This window comes from Octopus sinensis, linkage group LG2 (genome assembly GCF_006345805.1).
Source record: "Octopus sinensis linkage group LG2, ASM634580v1, whole genome shotgun sequence".
NCBI classification, from domain to species: domain Eukaryota; kingdom Metazoa; phylum Mollusca; class Cephalopoda; order Octopoda; family Octopodidae; genus Octopus; species Octopus sinensis.
The window spans coordinates 45176462-45201161 of NC_042998.1; the positions used below are offsets into that span (position 1 = coordinate 45176462).

General features: G+C 34.7%; 1 protein-coding gene across 5 annotated transcripts in view; it reads left to right on the plus strand.

Annotated features, from left to right (window-relative positions):
- Nucleotides 1-24700, plus strand: part of LOC115228412 (GTPase-activating Rap/Ran-GAP domain-like protein 3) — a 1278929-nt gene that overhangs the window by 1241619 nt on the left and 12610 nt on the right. For 4 of the 5 annotated variants that reach the window (XM_036512798.1, XM_036512804.1, XM_029799010.2 and 1 more), the window contains one exon: nt 3428-3639. In XM_036512798.1, coding sequence (XP_036368691.1) covers nt 3428-3639 — 212 coding nt within the window. Of the gene's footprint in view, nt 1-3427; nt 3640-16809; nt 17335-24700 lie in introns of all 5 variants that reach the window. The other variant, XR_005003648.1, reaches the window with a different exon arrangement.

Sequence of the window (24700 nt, forward strand, 5' to 3'; positions counted from 1 at the left end):
CATTTACTGCATTTTATAAAATAATAAATGTAAGCTCATCCTAAATTCTTGAATTAATACAACTTATTGTAGGGATGAGTCTCAAAAACTGGAAAACTATGTGTGTGTGTGTGTATATATACACACACACGTACATATATATATATATATATATATATATTATTTCCAGTTCTTCCCATCTCGATTAACAGTTATTTTGAATAAGCTGTCCACCCCCAAATATATACTGAAAGACCTACCACAGATGTTACTATATAATCTTTGAATTTCTCTGCTCAGCTATTTTATCTCAATTTCTCTGTTACCAAATGAATGTATTACGGTAGAAGACCTGACTCCCATTCATGCATGCTTACCTCCACTGAAAATTAACTTTTGAATCATAAGATCGGTTATAAGAGGCATGGGCAACTTTTTTTTTTTAAGAAGCGGGCCACATGAGACGCTGATCATCAACAGGTGGATCGCACTACTAAAAGAATTCAAAATGTTTTCGTTAAGTCAGCCATTCACAAAATCCCGTGGGCTGCAGTATGCTCATGACTAGCTTGTATGTAACATTCTTAGAGGCATATAATGGGAGATGGAGATACTCCACAGGTATTATAAACCTTCCATTCTATTATAAAATGGAATGGAATTTGTAACGTCCGTGCGAAGCGAGGTGACGAGAAAGGTTCCTTAGTACATCACACGGTCGATACACGCACATACATTTTTTCATGCATATAGATACCTATTTCTTTACTACCCACAAGGGACTAAACACAGAGAGGACAAACAAGGACAGAGAAACGGATTACGTCGATTATATCGACCCCAGTCCGTAACTGGTACTTATTTAATCGACCCCGAAAGGATGAAAGGCAAAGTCGACCTCGGCTGAATTTGAACTCAGAACGTAACGGCAGACGAAATACGGCTACGCATTTTGCCCGGCGTGCTAACGTTTCTGCCAGCTCGCCGCCTGGGGGTTGTTATGAGAACATGCATGTGTGTGTGTGTACATACACACGTACATACATATGTGTATGAACGCATATATATATATGTATATGCATGTATGCATATGTGTCTCAGTATTTGTTTACATTTATTAAAGGCGGCGAGCTGGCAGAAACGTTAGCAAGCCGGGCGAAATGCTTAGCGATATTTCGTCTGCTGTTACGTTCTGAGTTCAAATTCCGCCGAGGTCGACTTTGCCATTCATCCTTTCAGGGTTGATAAATTAAGTACCAGTTACGCACTGGGGTCGATGTAATCGACTTAATCCCTTTGTCTGTCCTTGTTTGTCCCCTGTGTGTTTAGCCCCTTGTGGGCAATAAAGAAATAAGTATTTGTTTAAACTTAGACATCTTCAAATAATCACTGAGCTACAAAGGGTTGACGTTGTAATCTCCTAAATCAACTAATCAGCTGGCTCTTTACTTTTAGAAGACATACGGGATAAGAAACCTACACTGGGGAATCAGGTAATGGATTAACAACAATAGGAGCATCTAGCTATAAAAGAATGCCTCAGTAATATTCATCTAACCTATCCTAGCACAAAGAAAACAGACATAAAACAGATGAATAATTTTTTTAACTATTAATCTCGTCTGTGGAGAGAATTTACTCTCATGAGCATCATCTGATGTTTTATTCCCTGATACATATACATAATGTTTGAAAACATTCAAATTAGGAATCTTTTATTTTAAAACTAGCTGGTCCCGTGCCGTCTAAAATAATGGCTAATTGTAGTATTTTATATATAAATCTAGATGGTATATCAAAATTGATGCACTTGCCAATGTTATCTAGTGGTTGTCTCTTGAGATGTGACATCGATCATCGCTTGTTACACACACTCACACACACACATACACACACGCACACACACACACAAACATTCACATCCCTCCTTTTTTACACTCACATATACTTACACAGAGTTGAAATGCTCCCACTATCAGTTTACCATCACCCCTTCTTTCCTTATTCATTTATCACCCCTTCCTTTCTCATTCATATGTTGCGACAGAGAAAAACACAAAAATATTATTATTGTAGATAAATAGTAGTAATACTCTAAGCCACTCTACTGCTGACGTCATCCATCATTCCATCTATTTTCTCTACCTACTAATCCTGGTGAGGGTCATAGGAAAAAAGTCTTCAGACATCTCAATGAGATCCTATTAGAAGTAGCTATCATTAGATTTTCTGGCTAGATTCCAAAGCATGACCAACTAAGACTATGGATATTGTCCAACCACCTTGTTGGAGAATGTTAAAGCAAGCATGGTATGGATATTCACAAAGTAGTGCTTAGATAAATGAGGACTTAAATTCCAAACCTTCCATCCAGGATAGTTGGCTTTAGTGTAGTCAGAATCTTCTGGTGAGAGTAATATGATTTTGCTGCATGAGCCTATAAAAATTCATGTTATTCCAAACATTTAATGCATTACAGGTGTTTATTACATAATAGACATGATTGTGGCATAAGTTGTTGTTCACTCAAAACAGGTGCCAAGACAAACTCTGAGCACCTTTTCAAACTCCACCTGTCTAACACCTGTGGACATGTTTACAAAGTCAGAAAACAGCACAGCTCCCATGACTTTCGGAAACATTTTTTCATGCTAAGAGTTGCTGAAGCATGGAACGGACTGCTGGCATCAGTTGTTAGTTGTCAGAGCACTGCATCCTTCAGAACTTCCATGCTTCCTGAGATTCGCCAACACTACACCTAATATTCCCCCCTCCATACACACGCAAGCATGTATCTGACTCATACATTGTTCGCTTTCCAGACATTTGTACATTACTGTATTTACTTTATATGCACTTTTGACAAGCTGTGGTGCACCTGAGCACTGTATACAATGATTTCATTATTTTATTATTTACTAGCAGTATCGCCCGGCGTTGCTCGGGTTTGTAAGGGAAATAACTATAAAGCATTTTTAGAGAGTTATAGCCAAAAAATAGCAAAAAGTGTATTAAAAATGGAAAAAAAATTATGGTAAATTTTTTTTTAAATCGTTGACTCATCGTAAACATTTTTAGAGAGTTACTTCCCTTATATTTAAAAAATATGCATTAAAATGGAAAAAAATGATGGTAAATTATTTTTAAAATCGTAGACTCATTGTAGATGCGCGCTAATACCCAGAAGGGCTTGATATGAATCACGACTATAAGATACCCGGTTTTGGTTAAACTGCACCTCAAAATGTGGGAGTAGTTAGGAATCTAAATCGGAGTAGACAGACACACAACCTTTCTTTTATATATAAAGATATTGCCTGTAAATATACTTATGAAGCCTACTTGCGTTTTTCCTCCATTTTTACTTTACTTGCATATGTGTGTGTGTGCACATGTGTGCATATATATATATATGTGTATTTCATTATGATATTTATGTTTGTTTCAGCCAAGAATCAGTTTTCAACAAACATTTACAAGATACCACTGATGTACCTAACTGGACAAATGGCCTCTGAAAGAACTGGTAACACTGCTGCTTGTAATCATAATACGTTACTGGCTCCAGTTTCATCCGAACTACAGAAGTCGCCATCTCTTAAGCGCAGTCCACTTATTCATACAAAGAAAAACCAAACTACAGCTTTAACAGTAGAGAAGGTTTGTGCAGATTTCCATTAATAACCTGTTGACATGGTCTGGTTGTTTTTATTGAACTTTATTTGATGATATCAAAGGACTTATCCATAAACATCTAACTTACTGTCTTTCAAACACTTTTTGACAAGGCTTCTCATTGTGTTGATGGATTTAAGATATATTAACAGGTTATTGTAGCTACTGTTTGTCTGGAAGGTATATGATCAGTTTGGGAATAAACATGTTCTCACTTGTTTTATTAACTATAAATTTACTGCTGATCAGTATTGTAATATCACTCAACAAGTGATGAATACATGGTTTGAGTATTATCCGTGGGCATGTCTCTTTTTTTGTCTCAAATTGGTATTCATAATGTCTGGTATCTGTTTGTATCTGTTTTCATTACTATCAAAAAGACAATAAATATTTTAATTAATATTCGATTCGAATGAATGTTAGTTAAAGACTTTGTTTGTGATTTAAGCAAATCTGGCTTTCTTTATCTTTGATATGAATTATATTATGGAAAATGATTCTATTTTCTATTGTTATATTTTGGGACGGTCATGTTTTTTTTTTTTGCCAAATAAACACACGCACTATATATTCGTCCTTCACTCATTTATTACTGTTCTTTTTTTATCTTATGTCCATTATCTGGAAATCTTTTGTCACACATTTGTGACCTCTTCAGTGACTCTTTCCATCCATGTGTATCCTCTTGCTCCAACTTTGATCTTTTAGTGAGAAAAGTAATGCCATTATGTTACCTATTAATTTCTGTGTGACAAAGAAACATTATCTATTTTAAGTACATACTAATGAAAATATAATTCACTTCCTTGGGCAAGTTTTAATTATAGATAGATAATATTCCTTAATCTTCATAGTAAAAATTGTCAAAAAACATTTGGCAATAAAAACTGTCATATTCCTTAATTTTGACAGAGAAACTGCTTAAAATATTGATCCTGATAACCCCTAAGTCAATGCAATTTTCAATAGGCTATTTACCTACCTTATGAAGGAGTGACAATTCATATCACTATTTGAGGTGTTTCAATAATAAAGACACTAAACTTTCAATATCCCAATCAACCAGACAACAGCTATAAAATAGGTGTTCAGCTTGCCATCAAAGATAACAGCTGTACTGTATAATTAATGTATGTTTTGTTATCTTGCAAACAGGGTTTTAATAAGTAATATGTATAAAAACTGGCACTCCATTGGTTACAACGACAAGAGTTTCAGTTGATCCAATGAACAGAACAGCCTGCTTATGAAATTAATATGTAAGGGGCTGAACACTTGACAGCCACAAAGATCTTTAAAGTAGTGCTCAGGGGGGTTCAGCGTGACATAGAATGTAACATGGTTGACCCTTTGAATTACAATTCATTTTTACTTCCTGAGTGATCTGTATAAAGCCTTACAAAATTATATGGTATTAAAAACACGGAAAAATATCAAGAGCAGGCATTGGTGGTGGAATTGTTGGATCTAGATAGGACTGAGATATCTGGTGCTTTGCTGTAGTCAAGTGAAGGCACATGGCTCAGTGGTTAGAGAGTCAGACTCACAACCTTGAGGTAGTGAGTTTGATTCCTGAACCAGGCTGTGTGTTGTGTTCTTGAAGAAGACAATTTATTTCACATTGCTCCAGTTAACTCAGCTGTAAAAATAAGTTGCAACATCACTGGTGCCAAGCTGCATTGGCCTTTGCCTTTCTCTTGGATAACATCAGTGATATAGAGAGGAGAGCCTGTTATGCATGAGTGACTGCTGGTCTTCTATAACCTTGCCCAGACTTGTACCTCAAAGGGTAACTTTCTAGGTGCAATCCCATGATCCTTCATAACTGAGTGGGGGGTCTTTACCTTTTTCTTTACTTTTGTTGTACTCAAGAAGATCTATCTGACACAGCAGAATTGATACCAGTGCTGGTGCCACATAAAAAGCACTTGCACTGATGCTACATTAAAAGCACTGGTGCTGGTGCCATATAAAAATTAACCAGGACACTCTGTGGAATGGGTGGTGTTAGGAAGGACATCCAGCCATAGAAACCATGCCAGAACAGACAATAGAGCTTGCCCCTGACCTTACCAGCTCCAATCAAGCCATCCAACACATACCAGCATGGAAAACGAATGTTAAATGATAATGATGAGAAAGATGATTAGTTTCCTCAACAGCAAATATTCATGTCACCTCATGTTAAGTGAACACCAGCTGCTAGCTGGTATAGTCAAACAGTAATTGAAAGGTCACTGTTACATTTAACTGGTAGGTTAAACAGAAATTCTTTATTAGTAACAGAAGCAGTTATTAGTTTAAAAGTAGCAATCCATAGACATACTTAAAGTACATGTTTCAAGGCATCATCATTGAAGCTTTTATAATGAAAGTACATTAGCAATTTGGTAGAATACCTACCATTTATAATCTTGAAGTCTAAATGAGATCTCTTTCCTAAGAACATAGGAAATTGTAGAATTTCTAGTTTCTAGAATAACCATTTTTCTGTCATATATAGCCCTGAGAAAATATCCTGTACAGCAAATAAAATGTGATACAGATTATCCCATATCTCACAGCAATAAACATTTCTTTGTGGATGAGGAGTATAAGAGCAATTGTCAATTACAAATGTTGCTCATAAAGGAATTTAAAATCAGCAGGGCTTGCTAACAAAACAAACATACATACATACATACATACATACATACATACATACATACATACATACATACATACATACATACATACATACATACATATATATATTGCAAATAAGAAAATGGAGAAGCACATTAGTTGGTTCATCAACTTTAGGATATAAAATGTTGACTTATTTATTTATCAAAACGACAACCATAATAACATACATACATATAGTATATTATTCAATGCATATAAGATAAGAATACAAGTAGTTATTAAAAAACATTAATATAAATTATTAACATCACTTACAGCTGTTTCAGCCTATGAATAGTAGCAACTCATTGTGCCTATATTAGTCAATATATATATATATATATATATATATATATATATATATATATATATATATCATCATAATATTGTATTTGTTTTAGACAAGAATTAACTATTCAGTTGGTATCTACAAGATACTAAGGCAGCAAGCTTAGCAGTATTTCATCTGACCTTACATTCTTGAGTTCAAATTCCACCAAGGTCAATGTTGCCTTTCATCCTTTCGGGAGTTGATAAAATAAGTACCAGTTGAACACTGGGGTCAATGTAATCGACTTACTCCTTCCCTCAAAATTGCTGGCCTAGTCCCAAAATGTGAAATCAATATTTACAAGATACCACTAATTCACCTCATTAGACAAATGACCCAAGAAAGAACTGGTAACATTTGCTCGTTACAGCAATAAGCAATACTACTGTAACTAATTCTTCTTGATGTTCCAGACTGAAATCTTGGACACTTTTGATGATATACAAAATTCAGTGGTTACTTTAACCCTTTTGTTACCATATTTCTATTGAGATGCTTTGTGTTTCTTTCAATTAATTTTAAATCTAACAAAGAATTTAGTAAAATGACTTAGTTATCATTAAGCTAGTGTTGGGAATACAAATTGTGACTAAGGTTTGTTGAAAAATTTTAATTCAGAACTTTTAAAAACAAGGTATTTGTACTACAGAGCCAGAGGCAGTTTCAGGCAGGTTGGTATCAAAAGGGTTAAGATCCAATATATTTACATCTTTCTTGAATTTTTTTAGTAGTGCAGCCTTCTTGATGAGCCATGTCTCCTGTGACCTTCTTGAAAAAGGTTGCTCGTGCCTGTCTTACCACATTTTTGTTAAAACTGAATATGTTTCATTTTTAACAAATATATGCTAAGACAGGCACGCATGACCTTTTTCAAGAAGGTCACACAAGACATGGATCATAATCAGGAAGGCTGCACTACTAAAAAAATTCAAGGAAGATTTTCATTAGAAATGCCATTTAGAAAGACCTGCAAGCTGTAGTTTGCCCATGACTGTATTAATCCTTTAACATTCAGATTACTCAGTCAAATGTGATGCTTATTTATTCACATTGTTTTGAATTAATCATGAATTAGCTTATAGCTTCAAGGTTTCAATGATGTTATTGTTTATATTTATAATGACATTGTAGGGTAGGTACAAGTGGCTGGATCTAGCCAGTTTAAACATAGAACAAGCAGAATATTTGGGCCAAATATGGCCAATTTAAATGCTAAAGGGTTAAAGTAATTTTTTTTTTTATTATTATTATTATTATTATTATTGGCATTCCTTCGATATAACTTGACAAAATCAAAACGTTTCCCTTCGGGTATTTCCGTGGGTTGTGGAGTATGGATATAACGAAATTATGCCAGCAATGTCTCATTTTAAACTTGAAGACAAAAAAGAAAAAAAAGCCTTGCATATTTGTTCTTACCTGTTTCATGTGTCTATGTAAAATCCACAAATTTCCAAGCAGAAAACAGAATCGAACTGTCATTTGCTTCCACGGAAATACCCGAAATGGAATGTTTCGATTTTGTCAAGTTATATCGAAAGAATGCCTTATTATTACTAGGGTTGATAAATTAAGTACCAGTTACGCACTGCGATCGACTTACCTCTCCCCAAAAACTTCAGGCCCTTGTGCCTGTAGTAGAAAGGATTATTATTATTATTATTATTATTATTATTATTATTATTATTATTATTATTATTTATTATTATTATTATTATCATTATTATTATTATTATTATTATCATCATCATCATCGTCGTCGTCGTCGTCGTCATCGTCGTCGTCGTCATCATCATCATCATCATCATCATCATCATCATCATCATCATCATCATTATTATTATTATTATTATTATTATTATTATTATTATTATTATTATTATTATTTATTAATGTACAATCTTAGTTTCAGACAAATATTTATGCCTCTTGTTTCAGACAAATTTGTATAAAATCTGGAATATGAATTATTTAGCTCATTACCACTTGTGCATATAAACGTGTTTCTGTACATTGTTGCTGGCATTGTCAATGTTATCCTCGCTTTAAGTTCATCATATCACTCCCACTGTTGTCACCGGTATCATCATTTTTATCCTCATAATCATCATCGTTATCATTATCATTTATGCTCATTAATTAGCAGTCCTGAGATTGAGATCTACTTACTGTTGAAACCTAGTGGACTATACAGCTATGTAGGTTTGTAACTGTGCAATATATACTGATAACGATGATGGATGGTTTGTTTATTTTCAGCTAAAATTCTTTTAATAGTCCGTGTCATAAATGGGTTATGCCAACAGCATCACAAACCTACTACTTTTATGACATAAAACAAAGTCATTTCTTCTATGATGCACACTTAACAGTACTAATTAAGAAGAGTGGTCCCGGTGCGCGAACTAGTGTACTCGCGCATCCAGGCTAGCTAGTTGTGACTAGTCGATCCTACAACGACTACCTAGCAAAGTAAATAAAACACAAAATAAATAATTTTTTTACTCAAAGTAAATAATATTTTTTAAAACAAAGTAAATAAAACACACAAACACAAAGTAAAGATCAACTAGTCACAACTAGCTAGCGCGAGTGCATGAGTGCGCGCACCGGGACCACTCTTCTTAAGTAGTACCCATTTTACAGGGTAGTGAATAAATCATTTTCCCAACAAGCTCCCTCATCCTCCATCCTCTATTGCAACATGTCCCATGCATTTAGAAAGAAATTATACTTAGAAAATCTCTATCAGAGATGAAAGCAGTAACTATACTCAGAAGTAATGTTTATCGCCACTCCAACATCGCTGTTCTGTAGGAACTAACATTACTACCATATATTGCGAGCTGAAACGAACTACTGCTATGTCTAGCAGACGAGTACCACCACTGAAGATGAGCTCAAATAGCACAAAACAGCACGGTCTGGTAGTCTTGTCGCTGGGACGTGGTAGGAGTTCGCTCCCCTGTTTGCAATATCTATTGGGTGCAGATTGCATCAATAACCATCTGGAGGAGACGTCATCCTAGAGTTAAATTGGTAGTAACGTCTGTTCCTATGGAACAACCATGTTTAAGTAGTGATCAACAGTACTTCTGAAATATTTATTTTCTACTAATGTAAGGGAGATAATTCCTTGATTATAGCTTGTAAGCACTTTTTTTTTTTTTTCAGAAGATACAAAATTAAAATTAAAAATAAAGTAAATAAATATTTCTACATCAGAAATTTTCTACTTTATTTTAAAATTTCCCCGTTCACAGTTCACTGATACTAAATAAAATGTTAAATACTTTATTATTTTATTCTTTTACTTGTTTCAGTCATTTGACTGTGGCCATACTGGAGCACTGCACTGAAGGGTTTTCTTAGTCACACAAATTGACACTAGGACTTATTTTTTTGAGCCTGGCACTTATTCTATCAGTCTCTTTTGCCAAACTGCTAAGTTACAGGGATATAAACACACCAACAACAGTTGTCAAGCAGTGATGGGAGGACACACACACAAACACACACACACACACATACAAGGACACACACACACGCATATACAATAGGCTCCTTTCAGTTTCCATGTGCCAAATCCACTCACAAGGCTTTGGTCGGCCCAAGGTCATAGTAAAAGTCACTTGCCCACAATGCCACACAGTGGGACTGAACCCAGAACCATGTGGTTCAGAAGCAAGCATCTTACCACACAACCACTCCTGTGATTTAATATCGAGTGCAGATTAGTCTCCAGTTCTCTGAATCTGCTGTCCTTGTTGCATATATAAACAGATTGGCTGCTAATTTCTCTGGGATTGATCAAGTGATGTAGACATCTCTGCTGAGACCCCACTAAGGGTAGAAAATCGATTAACCCTTTAGCATTCTGATTGTTCTGTTAACCATTTGCATTCAGACTATTCTGTCAAATGTAATGCTTATTATTCACATTGCTTGGAATTACTCATTCATTATCTTGTACCTTCAAGATTTCAATGATGTGACTGTTTAGTTTTAGAATGACATTGTAGAGTAGGTGTGAGAGGCAGGATCTGGACAGTTTGAACCTAAAACAGGTGGAATATTTTGGCTGGATATGGCCAAGGGTTAAATGTAATGCTTATTTATTCACGTTGTTTTGAATTAATCATGCATTATCTTGCAGCTTCAAGATTTTGATGATGTGATTGTTTATTTTCATAGTCACATTATGGGATAGGCATGAGAAATTGGATCTGGCCAGTCTGAACCTAAAATATGTAGAATATTTAGGCCAGACATGGACAGTTTAAATGCTAAAGGGTCAAGGTTGTTCTTCATTTATTTTCCAATCTATGAAGAACTGGTTAAATTTCCTGTTTGTATGTCTACTCTATAGGTTTACATATATTAGTTTAACATAGCCGGTGGCACATGAACAAAACATTCAAGCGAGGTCATTGCCAGTGCCGCTGGACTGACTCCTGTGCACCATTTGAGCATAGCCATTGCCAGTACTGCCTGACTGGCCCTCGTGCCAGTGACACATAAAAGCACCCACTACACTCTTTGGTTGATACAGGAATATACTAAAAGACACTTGTCCAAAGTGTTGTAGGGTGGGACTGAACCTGAAACCATGTGGCTGCAAAGCAAATTTCTTAACCATGTAGCCATGTGAGGAAAAATCAAAGAATGATTTGTTTATTTGTTTGGAATAAAATAAAAGCTAAGTGCAGGATGAACTGAAAATTTAGTTAAGTGGCTTGAAGCTTTTGTGTGCAAGCATGCGTGTGTGTGTGTGTGTGTGTTGTTTTGACAATCTGGTGTTTGTTTGAGTGTGATGGAAGGGAATAGTACATGCTAAGTAAAGAGAGTATTGTCAACTCTTTGTTAATGACCGAAAAGAGAAGGAGCTGAGTTAATGGACAGCACTTAAGAGGTCAAAAAATAAGGCTAATAAGAGCAATTGAATGATAAAAACAAAACAGATAAAAAAAATTATCTGTTCTAGATATGGCCAACCTATAGAAACATTGGGAACAAGAGCACTCAGAGAGTGCAAACCTCCACCAAGGCTACACCAACGTCCTCTCAACGATTAGCCAGAGATGATTTTTAAAATGTGAATATCTGAAATAAACTTGACTGCTCTCGCAAATGAGAATACTGAAAATGAACCCAACCGCTCTCAAAAATTAGGTATAAAAACAAGGAAAATAATCCAGAATCGTTGTCCAGTACCAGATCGATCCCAAAATCTAACCAGTTCATGCCAGTCATGAGGCCTAATATCCCTGAAGGTTTCATCCGAATCCATCCAGTGGTTCTTGGTTTTTCACTGTCTGAGAAAAACCAAAGTATGTTTGGTTGGAGGGGATGCCTAAGTTTGTTCAAAAGCTTTGTAGAGCGGTCTTTCCACTTGTCCTTGGGGACTTGGGATAAAAATTTGCCCTTTCTCATCTTGTGGTTTGTCCAGTTGAAATCCTTGATGGTGGTGCCCCAGAATGATTGCAATCCAATGACTGAAACAAATGAAAGGTTTAAAAAAAGCAGTTCACTAATGTGTTGGTTGCTTAAGATGATAATTCCCAACATAGGCACAAGTCTACCAATATAGAGATAGCAACCAATTAATAAAACCAACCATGCTGTATTGATTGGGACTATATTTTATCAAACCCAGATGGATGAAAAGCAAAGTTCACCTCAGCAGGATTTGAACTCAGAATGTCAAGGATCATAACTAAATATCATAAGGCATTTTGTCTGATGCTCCAAAGTTTCTGCCAATCATACCACTTTTGTTAGCTTGGAATTATAAATTGAAGTTTTTCTGTAAGGAGATGTCTAGCAGAAAAATGAACTCTGTCAAGCTAACTAGTCCAGGAGTGGTGGAGGTTCTTGAATGGTGGTGGTTTGATGTATACTAGTTCTGAAGAGTAGTAGTAGTAGTAGTAGTATAGTAGTAGTAGTAGTAGTAGTAGTAGAAGTAGTAGTAGAGACAGAGTGAGAAGTCAGTAGGTCTATAGACCAGAAGTTGGGTCGTGTTTGTGAGTGAATCATTACCAATCAGCTAGTTTTGTTTGTTTTTTTTTTGTTTTTTGTTCTTTTGTCATATGTGCTCTAGAATGTTGCACCATCCCACACGAGTCACTTTTGAGCTTTATAGAGAATCATCAGTTGTTTGTGGCTGAACCATTTTTTTTTTTTGGCTCTGAAGAAGTAGGCCAATCTCTGGGATTTCAGGTTTTTTTGTTTTGTTTATTTTGCTATATCATATCTGTCAGATTGCCTGGAGACATTATCAGTGAATGTGAGACCTAGCACCCTTTATATTGTACAGAATACTGCTGTGGTACTTGAATATTTTTATATCTAACACAATAATAATAATGTCAATGATGCAGTACCAGACAGTGGCTCTCATGACTTCTGATCTTAACTGATTGGAAGTGTTATCATGTACATTGTTTTGTCTTGATATAAAAGATGGGCTACAGCAAATATTCTGCTCACACCACAGATTTGCTTGTCAGTTGATTGATCTTAACCAGTTGAACATGTCCCTTACAATATGTACATCTGACAACATGTGCATCTCTGATCATGGGCAGAAATAGTGGGGGAACATCATAACCATGAGGTTTGGATAATTCACCTCTGGAAACATGAGTGTTTTGTTCAACATCCTTAAACAACCCTTATTCAGGAACCTTTTGAGTGGAATGGGCTCAAATGCTTGACCTGAAGAAAATTCTAACTGGGCCCCATCTGCAAAGTTATGCACTGTTTATCTTGATATAAGATCACCATGTCATAAACATATAGTTGTGATCCATGTGCTTGGTGTACCCTTATCAGATGGGTAGTCATGATGGGTATACTGGGCTTCGTATATTTGCACCCCAGTGTCACTTTGATGGTATGCACTGCTTGCGCACTCAATAATGATGATAATAATAACAATAACGATAATGATGATGATGATGATTTTAAATTTTGGCACAAGGTCTGCAAGTTCAGGGGGCTAGTCAATTACATTGACCTCAGTACTCAACTAGTACTTATTTTATCAACCCTGAAAGGATGAAAGGCAAAGTCAGCCTTGGTGGCATTTGAACTCAGAACATAAGACAGAAGAAGCACTGCTAAGCGTTTTGCCCAGCACAATAACGATTCTGCCACCTTACTGCGAATGGTTTCAAATTTTGGCACAAGGCCAGTAATTTTGTGGAGCGGCTAAGCCATTTGCATCAACCCAAGAGTCCAACTGGTACTTATTTTATTGACCCCAAAAGGATGAAAGGCAAGGCTGACCCCAGCAGCATTTGAACTTGAAACATAAACATCGACGAAATGCCACTAAGCAATTTGCCTGGTGTGGTAACAATTCTGCCAGCTAACCATCTTAACAATAACAACAACACCAGTAATAATAATAATAATAATAATAATAATAATAATAATAATAATAATAATAACAACAACAATAACAACATCAACAAGAGTAAAAATTAAAAATAATAGTCTGCAACTTTCTCTGACTTAGCCTAATTAACTCAAACTAACTTTACTATAACAATTTTTTCTACATATTATCATCTCATCATAATTTATTTTCACCTTCTTTCAATATAACTACATTATCTCATTTTCTTATACATTGTTCATTCACTAAATATATATATGCACTGCTGAAAATTTTCGGTGAGTAAGTTTTATGTTAGAGTGAAAAGAGACACAGAGAAAGAGATAAAGAACTTTATGGTGAGGATTGTTGTCATGTAATCTGAGGGTTTAATAGTTTTTGTTTGCTATGAGATTTTTTTTTTTAGTTCTTCACTTCAGATAGGGGAGTAGATACAATAAGATAAAATAAAGAGCTAATATGACCCTATTAAATTACAACATATTGTTTGTGTCATAAGAACTTAGAAAATTTAAGAGATATGATATATGTAATTTTTAACAGTGCAACTCAGAGTTTATAGAGCTACAGAAAGTAGTGTGTAGAATGTGGCATTAGAGACCCCATGGATGGAAAAAGTCAAAAGCTGCTACCTATAGGACTTGAGCCTACATCTGTAAAAATGGTGGCACATCTATCATATTATCAGAAGATGTGGGTTCAAGTTCCATGGTCAGACCTCAATTTTTCTTTTTTCATCCAGTGTGTAACTGGTACATAATTTATCGACCCCGAAAGGATGAAAGGCAAAGTCAAACTTGGCAGAATTTGAACTCAGAATGTAACAGCAGACGAAATACCACTAAGCATTGCACCCGGCAGGCTAATGTTTCTGTCAGCTCACCGCCTATACATTTTGTAAAATGGTTGGTGTTAGGAAGGCCATCCAGCCATAGAAACTATGCCAAAACAGACAGGGAGCCTGAACTGCCTTTCAGCTGGTCAGCTCCTATCACACTGTCCAACCCATGCCAGCATGGAAAACAGACGTTAAATGGTGGTGGTGGTGGTGATTTGATAAGGTATCAACAGAAAAGTCCCTCATTGCCAACACTTGAGTACCAACAGCTGTAAACCAAACCTCATTGGTGTTTTGACCATTTTTTTTTTCTTTAGCATTCAGATTACTCTGTCAAATGTAATGCTTATTCATTTATCCAGATCGATATGAATTGGTCATGCATTATTTTGTAGCTTTGAGATTTCAGTGATGTGATTGTTTATTTTTGGAATAAGGTTGTAGAGTAAGTGTGAGAGGCCACATCTAACCAGTTTCAAAATAAAACAGGTAGAACAGGTAGATTATTTTGGCCGGATATAGCCAGTTTACATCCTAAAAGGTTGAGGACTGTGCATTTTGTCTGGCTGCTCAGTACTGCATTGAGATGCCCTGTTCAGGACCTCTTCAAGTGCTACTTAACATCTTCCATGCTATCCCTAGGTATAATGCATCATCTTTTTCAATATTTAAGGGTTCAATTAACAGAAAGGCCCCTGAAACAGAATTTGGTTTCTTAACCCTTTTTTTTTTTACTATATTTCTATTGAAATGCACATCTTTTGTCTAGATTACTTATCAAAATGATAGGAATTTAGTAAAATAGCTTTGTCATTATTAAATTGGTGTTTAGAACATAAAATAACATAAAATTTTAATGGAAGAATTTTATGCAGCTCACTTTAAAACAGGAAGATTATATCAAAGAACCAGGGGTTACCGCATGCAGTTTGGAGTCAAATGGATTAAATTGATCAATTTTTAAAGCTTCTTAAAAGTTATTGACATAGTCACAATCTCATTAAATATCTTGATTGCTGCTACTAACCATGTTTAATTAACCATCAATTACTACTAATAATGGCACTTGCCAGCTTTTTTTTTTAATTAATTTTTTAATTATAAATAAATGCCTTTGTCACTTCATATTATTTTCTCCTGCTTTCCTCTTACCATCTGTTTGCTACGCTAAACACTTTATACATTTTATGTGTATGTTTGTTTGTGTGTATACAGTCTTTCATATACACTTCCCAATATATTAGTAACAATTATTTAAATTATCTTTGAGCAATGTAAACTAATATTCCTCATGTAATTATGAGAAATAATTTTCAAATTCTGACTGCTTTTATTCATCTCTGTCAAAATATTCTAACCCTAGCTAAAGAATTTTATTTAAGTGTTTTCTCCATTTACCTGTGTAATAAATATTCTAAAATAAATTGAATTAATATTTGATAAAATTTTATTAACTAAATATGAACACTGTTGCAACTTTTTCCATCAATTTTGATAGAGAAGCAAAAGTAGGTTACCAAAAATGCACTTGTGAATAAGTATAATTTATATGTTTCACAAACAATCATTGAAATTGTAAATTAAGAGCAGAATTATTGAATAAAAGTAGCAACTCTATATTAATATATACTGAAATATCAGAAGAATATGTCTCCTAATAAACACTGACAAATATGCAGAGACATTAATGATGATAAGTGACAAACCTCTAGTTTGCAATAATCTGATATATTCACACAAATAACCCTACTTAACAATGATTCCTAAATTAAACTTAACACTTAACTCTTCCACACTCACAAATTCTCAGTAGGAACTCTACAAACTTTTCAATTCTTCATCCTCCTTCTAAAGTTTTCCTCTTATTTTCTTTTTCCATTTCTTCCCTTATTTATTTGTTTATTTTTTTAAAAGGTTCAATCAGAATCTATTTGGAAAATCACACCAACATTCCTTGTGGAGGTAGAATCACAAGCTCCATCATCATCTTGTCCGAGTGATGTCGGCAACGACCCAGTCTTTAAAAATTAATAACTCAGTTCACCAATAATTATTTCAAAAAAAAAAAAATCAAGAAGAATGTTTTTAAAAGAAAATAAAAATAAAGACATTAATTTTAACACGAAATATAAGAACCAAATGAACAGCAAAACCTTCATGAACAACTCAGGGAAATCGGAAAGAAAGTACGTGTGGTCTCAGGTTGAAGTTGGTGGCCTTATATAAGAAAGGGAAAGAAAAATCTTAAATCTGCAAACAACTCTAGATTAAAGATTAGCAATGAACTTGTGTAGAGCATTACTGGCCAACAGAACATTACAATATCCTCTAATTCTGTAATAAGTATTAGAGACAAAAACAAAAATTGAACTGAAGGAAAAACAAGGCAGTTTAGTGTCCATTTTAAATGAAGTGGTCACAAGCTGGGAATTGTCAAAGGTAAAATAATGATAAAATTAAAGTTTATTCTTATAAGTTCAGTTTACTGGGAGAAAAATAAATCTTATGTCTTTTGATTGGGTATGCTGGCTTTGTTTACTCTTTTCACTTCAAGAAAGTGGTTACATCTCTGCTTCCTTTGTTGTTGTTGCTGTTATTGTTGTCGTTGTTGTTGAAGTGGTTATAAAACTCACTACAAATCATCTCTCACATGTGTTAATACAATGTTGTCGTTCATTCCTAGAGATCAGCTGCACACATTTTTACACTTTAACGTTGCTGTTGTCATTGTTCACTACAAGTCACAGGCTATAGGCTATGCTTCATTGTGATATCCACAATATTTTTTTCATTGTTGTACTCTGCCAATATTTCTTTGTGCTTCTCTATGTCCATTAAAAGGTTTCATTCAGTTTGATGTGTGTTTCCTCTATTCTCATTTATAAGGAGCAACATTTCTTATTGTTATCATTTACTTACAATAACAAACTTCTGCTTTTTATATTATTCTCATTTCTGTTCTCGATATAATTCCATATAAGATATATATATATATATATCTGCTTTCATCTGCTCACTTAAATGGGTTTTCGCCCTCACTTTCTGCATTCTCATTCATCATAAGGTCACTGTTATTCACTGTAAAAAAAAAACAAAAAAAACATGTTCTCATACTTATTAGTTACATGAAACATGTCCTCATTCTCACTCAACATGTCTCTATTTCCTTCTGGTTATTTTTGAACAGTTTGATTGTAGCTGTAAGGGATATTAGATTGCTACTAAATTGGTAGGCTTGTGATGAACAAACATTTTACTGAGTTACCTCCCTTGTAGATTAACGCTTTTTTTTTTTCATTCGTTTTATCTGTCGTGTGTGTGTGTGTGTGTGTGTGTGTGTGTGTGTGTGTGTGTGTGTGTGTGTGTGTGTGTGTGTGTGTGTGTGTGTGATTTATGACAAAAGAATTTTGGTTCTTTATCTTTTTTTTTAACTCTATTCAATTATAATTTCCTGGTCATATAGCAGATATCAAATCAAAAGATTTCAAGTTTGAAAAAATTGATTTCTAATAGCAAAAATTTTAAAAACAACTAAACATTATGAAATCTGCAGACAAACTTATTAACTACATTGGACTTGTATAAGGAAAAGAATGTTATTGATACATTCTGAAAAATTAAATAGTTGACATATTTTCAATATCCAGCACATTTTTCACTTTCAACAAAGAGTGGTGGATGGAAAAGGATTGTATATTACAGACAGAGGTGACTGGTATTAAAAGCAACCCAAAAGATGGTTTGGAAGGAGTTGCATAGTCAAATAAAAATGATAAATGGCAAGAAAGGTAGGCCATTGTATAAAAGTCCTACCCAACCCATAGCAGCATGCAGAGACATATAAAACTTTTGATGATGATGATGAAGAGGATGTGTTTGTGTTTGTGCATGTGTTTGTGTGTGTGTGTATGTGTCATTCTCTTCCTGATAGTCATCATCATCGTCATGAATTAATGTCTGTTTTCCATGTTAATATGGGTTGGTTGAAAAGATCCAGCAAGCAGCAAGGCTGCTTCAAGCTCCCTACATATATATAATACATACATACATACATACATACATACATACATACATACATACACACACACACACACACACACATACATACATACATACATACATACATACATACATACATACATACATACATACATACATATAAGGTTAGTAGAGTTAGCAGCTGGAATAACCGTCTAAGGGATAAGAATATCCATTTTACTACCGGTATAAATTACCTATGTTAACACTGGGCATAGATATCCAAGCATATTACACTCATAGGATTCAGGCAATAACAAAGATAATAAAGTGTTTATCAGGAATCAAATTTAAATTAAGCAGAAAATGGATAAATCATGATCAACAATAATTGACTACCATCGATTATTAATGGGATAAAGTTTTGTATTAAAAATAATAATCGATGGTAGCCAATTGTTGTTGTCAAGATTCCTCCATTTTCTGCTTAATTTATGACATTTCTTCAGACCCTAATGGCCAGTGGCCTTTAACCTCTTTAAGCACTTTATGAATGTGAAACCCAGAGTAACTCCATAAACCAGCTGCAACTATCTATATTTAATTACTCTACTGCTCTATAACTTAGAGTGTGCTTCTCTTTCGGATATATGACTTACTGAAAATGTATGTATGTTAGTGTGTGTGTGTGTGTGTGTGTGTGATTATTGTTGACCGTATATTGTCAACTCAATTCTTTTGAATATAACAACTTTCTCATTGAAAATATGCTTCTAACAAGCTTGGTAGAATTTCTACAAATGACCCTCAGATGACAACCTAGCCCTGATTTTTAAAAAACTTTTTGATGAATTTTACTAATAATTTTGTCGAAAATCACATCCGTTGCAATAATCCAAACATGGGTTTTCAGTTCAGCTTTTAAATATAAAAGACTGCAGTGCTCCACTTGGACTGTGGCACTGTATGGATACAAGCACCTTTGTTGGTCTCCCAGTGAAGGCACATGGCTCAGTGGTTAGAGCATTGGGTTCACAATCGTGAGGTTGTGAGTTCAATTCCCAGACCGAGCTGTGTTGTGTTCTTGAGCAAGACACTTTATTCCATGTTGTTCCAGTTCACTCAGCTGTAGAAATGAGTTGCAACATCACTGGTGCCAAGCTGTATCAGCCTTTGCCTTTCCCTTGGATTACATTAGCGGCATGGAGAGGAGAGGTTGATATGCATAGGCAACTGCTGGTCTGCCATAAGCAAACTTGCCCAGATTTGTGCCTCAGAGGATAACTTTCTAGGTGCAATCCCATGGTCATTCATGACCAAAGGGTGCCTTTACCTTTACCCTAGTTGGTCTCCCATTATATGACATTTCATAATTGACAAATCTGACTACTCTTGAAAGTGTACAGCAAATTCAGATGAAATTATTTAGAAACCTCGACCATGCAGAACATAACAGTTTGCAGTTTTGGAGCATTCCATTTTGCTATTTGATGGGCAATTCAAATTTTTTTAAACTGCAGGCTATTATTCCTCATTACACACCCCCATTTACTTCCATCCAGTAGAAGATATTGCCAGTGAACAGTACTGATGTTCAAAAACTTAAAGTTATATTTTGTGATGTCATGAACTCATATTTTGTGCTTGGGATGCTTATCCAGAACTAATTATCTGTAAAATAATTGCCTCAGAAGCCTGAGATCATCATCATAGATAACATGACCAACCCATCACATATGTTGATGAAGTGAGCATCCATACTGAAACAGCTCATCTTTGTTGGTATTTTTGTGTCAAGTCTACTAGATTTCCAGCTGATGCCTTAGACACTACAAGTGAAGTCTTTTGAGTATTTTGATGTCTTGTTGACGTGAGAATGTGTCTCAGATAAGACATGGCCTCAGTATTAATGGGAATGTGATGATGCAAACATGATAGGTGCAAAGCTTGTTGAGCAGTTTCAAGCCCTGTCTAACCAGACTCGGTTCTTTAGCATCCCAAATGTAACTGAAACCTTTTCAATCTGTAAACTGATTTTGAAATCTGGGGATCCATCCTTGGTGACAGAACAACCAAGATACATGAAAATTTTATATAGTTGTGTAATGAAAAGGTTGTGTCCCAACCATATAGTTCTGGGTTCAGTCCCACTGTACAGCAACTCCTACTACAGCCAGGGCTGCCTAAGACCTTGTGAGTGGATTTGGTAGATGAAAATTGAAAGAAGCAGTTTGTGTGTGTGTGTGTGTGTGTGTGTGTGTGTATGTGTGTGTGTGTGTGCGCGTGCACGTGTAAATGCATGTGTATGTGTGTGTGTGTGTGTGTATTTGTGATCGTTTTTGTCCCCAACCACCACTTGACAACCAGTGTTGGTTTGTTCACATTCCCTAACTAAGCAACAAAATAACTACTTAATAAAAATAAGTACTAGGGTTAATTCATTTGACTAAAATTCCTTCAAGGTGGTGCTCCAGCATGATCACAGTCTAATGACTGAAACAAGCAAAGGATTAAAGACAAGCCTCTTTTGAAGTAAATATGAACACCACCTTAGCTATCTTCAGGCTTATTATAAGTCAAAAAGCAGAAGAGTAGAGAAAAGCTTCATTATTTCCAAGCATCATGTACAAAGTGAAACTAAAAATCATACTGTGGATACTTGTTAAAAAGGGTTTTAAACCTTTAACATATGGGTTATTATGTCAAATGTAATGATTATTTATTCACATTGCTTTGAATTAATCATGCATTATCTTGTAGCTAAGACATTTTCATGATGTGATTGCTTAGTTTTAGAAAGATATATTAGGATAGGTGTTAGCATTCAGATCTGGCCAGTTTTAACACTCGTTGAATATTTAGGCCGGATATGGCCAGTTTGAATGCTAAATGGTTAAATTAGTATTCAAGTGATTCATATTAAACAGTTTACTTATAAGAGACAAAGATTTCAGTATCACAGACCTTGAATGCATGAGTACTCACAAATGCAAGGTACAAGTTTGGCCCAAAAGTAGGTTTACAGTTATCATGTAGGCACTTTAAATTTCTTTTATAACATTTTATTACATTTAAATTTCTATCTTACAATTTACTAAATTAGCATAGAATAATGGTTTCATATTTTTTGAGGAGACCTATTGAGTCAAATACATCAAAATCAAAATCAAGTGGAAATTGTAGTTGTGATCCCCATGCCAGTGGCACGCAAAAAGCACCATCTGAACGTGGCCAATGCCAGAGCTGCTTTAACTAGCTTCCGAGGTGGTGGCACATAAAAAGCACTAACCAATTGTGGTAGGTCGCCAGCGTCCTCTGGCCCCTGTGCTAGTGGCATGTAAAAAGCATCCACTACACTCTTGGAGTGGTTGGTGTTAGGAAGGGCATCTAGCAGTAGAAACATTGCCAGATCAGACTGGAGCCTGGGGCAGTCTCCTGGCTTCCCAGACTCCAGTTGAACCTTTCAACCCATGCCAGCATGGAAAAACGGACATTAAACGATGATGATGATGATCTAAACTGTTAATATATGAATGTGAAAAAGATAGTTGAATAACTGTAAACCTACTTTTGGGCCACCCTGTATCTGAAGAAAAAAAAAATATATATCCAGCTGTTTAACACAATTCTCTAGAAAGTTGGTTCTGATAGCCTACTATTTTAATTAAAGTAGCCTTTAACATGAGTGAGTACTTAAACATCATGTTTGTGGGGATGCATGTGTGTGTATGCATGTGTGCGTGTGTACATGTGTATACATGCATATGTACATGTGTGTACATGTTTGCATGTGTGAACATGCTGTATCATCATCATCATCATCATCATCATTGTCGTCGTCGTCATCTTTTAATGTCCACCTTCCATGATTGCATTGGTTGGATGGTTTGATGGGTTTGAGAATTGCATTTGGCAATGTGGTAAAGAAGTTCACTTCTCAAACATATGATATCAAGTTCAGTCCCACTGTATAGCCCTATGTATATGTATAAAACAATTTAGCTAGGTGTAAAATTCACCTAAGGAATATTAAATATTGAAGCATCATTACATACTTAAACGGGTTTACTATACTCCTGAGCTAACACCAAAGCCTAATAATTAAATTTTGTAGACTGAAAGGAGCATATCACACACACACACACACACATATACATTTATATGTATATGCATATATGTATGTATGTGTGCACATGTGTGTGTGTATGTATATATATATATATATATATATATATATATATATATATACTAAGGAATGGAAAACAAAACAATAAATTGAACAATTATAAACTCAATTCAGTTGAAATATTTTATACAAACAAATCACGTATCTCATAAATTACAGCTGTTTCCCCTTCATTAATAAAACAAAGTTTTTCAAGAATAATCAAACCCGTTTAATTATGTAATGATGCATCAATATTTGATATCCCTTAGGTGAATTTTACACCTATCTAAATTGTTATATATATATATATATACACATATATATATATATATATATATAATATATATATATATATCTTTATATATATATATATACACATATTTAAATATGTGTGCATGTGGTGTGTGCATCTTTGTCTTGACATCGCACAACAGATATAAATGTGAGTCCCATCATACAGGTAGCTTAACCTCAAGCTTTCCTTGAAAGTGCCTGACCATGGGGAAATGGGAAAAATATTACCTTGCTGGGAAACAAGTGAGAGTTGGTGACAATAAGGGCAACAAGCCATAGAAAAAAATCTACCTCAATGAATCCCATCTGATTTATGGAAGCATGGAAAATTACATATATATATATATATATATATATATATATATATATATATATATATATATATATATATATATATATATATATATATATATATTGTTTTATTCTGTTATTTGTTTCAGTCATTTGACTGCAGGAAGGTTATCTCCCCTGTCAGAGATATATTGCATGCTTTTCATAGCATTAAGCATTTTTAATTCCTAATTCTTGCAATATAAGTGCTTCAGTACTTTCAGTCACAATTAGTGATGATTCAATTTTTCCTTTATGGTATTATATTGTGCCTAGCTGTTTATGTTAATTTATATATATATATATGTATTGTGTGTGTGTGCAGATATGTATATATACACACATGTATAAATATGTTTATATACATATACATAAACACATGTGTCTGTACAAATGAAAGAAAAGAGTATTTGATATATTTCATTGCCTTCTTAGTTACTTGCATTAACAGTTTGACTGAGAATGAATGAGAAAAAAGACTTCTTATTTGAATGTTTAGCTTTGTTGTAAAAGGTTTTCACTGCTTCTAAATATAGCAGGTTGGCATTCTTCTCGTGGACTCATTTATTCATATCTTGAGATCATCAGTTGTCACCTGCTACTGGATCAGGGGAGATAATCAAAAAGACTTTTGAATACATTTTTAGCAAATTATTTAGATAACCATGGGATGGGTTGTCTGATCTCTGTTTACAGGCAAGGGACAGCTAGCAATCTTCCCCTTTTATTTAATTATCTGAATTCATACAATGAAATTCTTTGAGTAATTTTGCTTATCTCTTTTTATTTTCAATTATGCAAATTGCTTTTGCCAAAAATTATACATTACACTTTTTCTTTATGTAAAAATCTATTTTCTGTTCTTTGGACTTGAGTTGACAGTCCTATGCTGACATGCTCAAATAGACCAAATGCTCTTTGCCTCTGTGTATATATATGTGTGTGTGTATATGTTATTAATGCATGTTGCACCCCTATGACTCTGTGTGAACAAGTTTTTGTCTTCCTTATATTTCCAAAGTTTCAAACTTACCT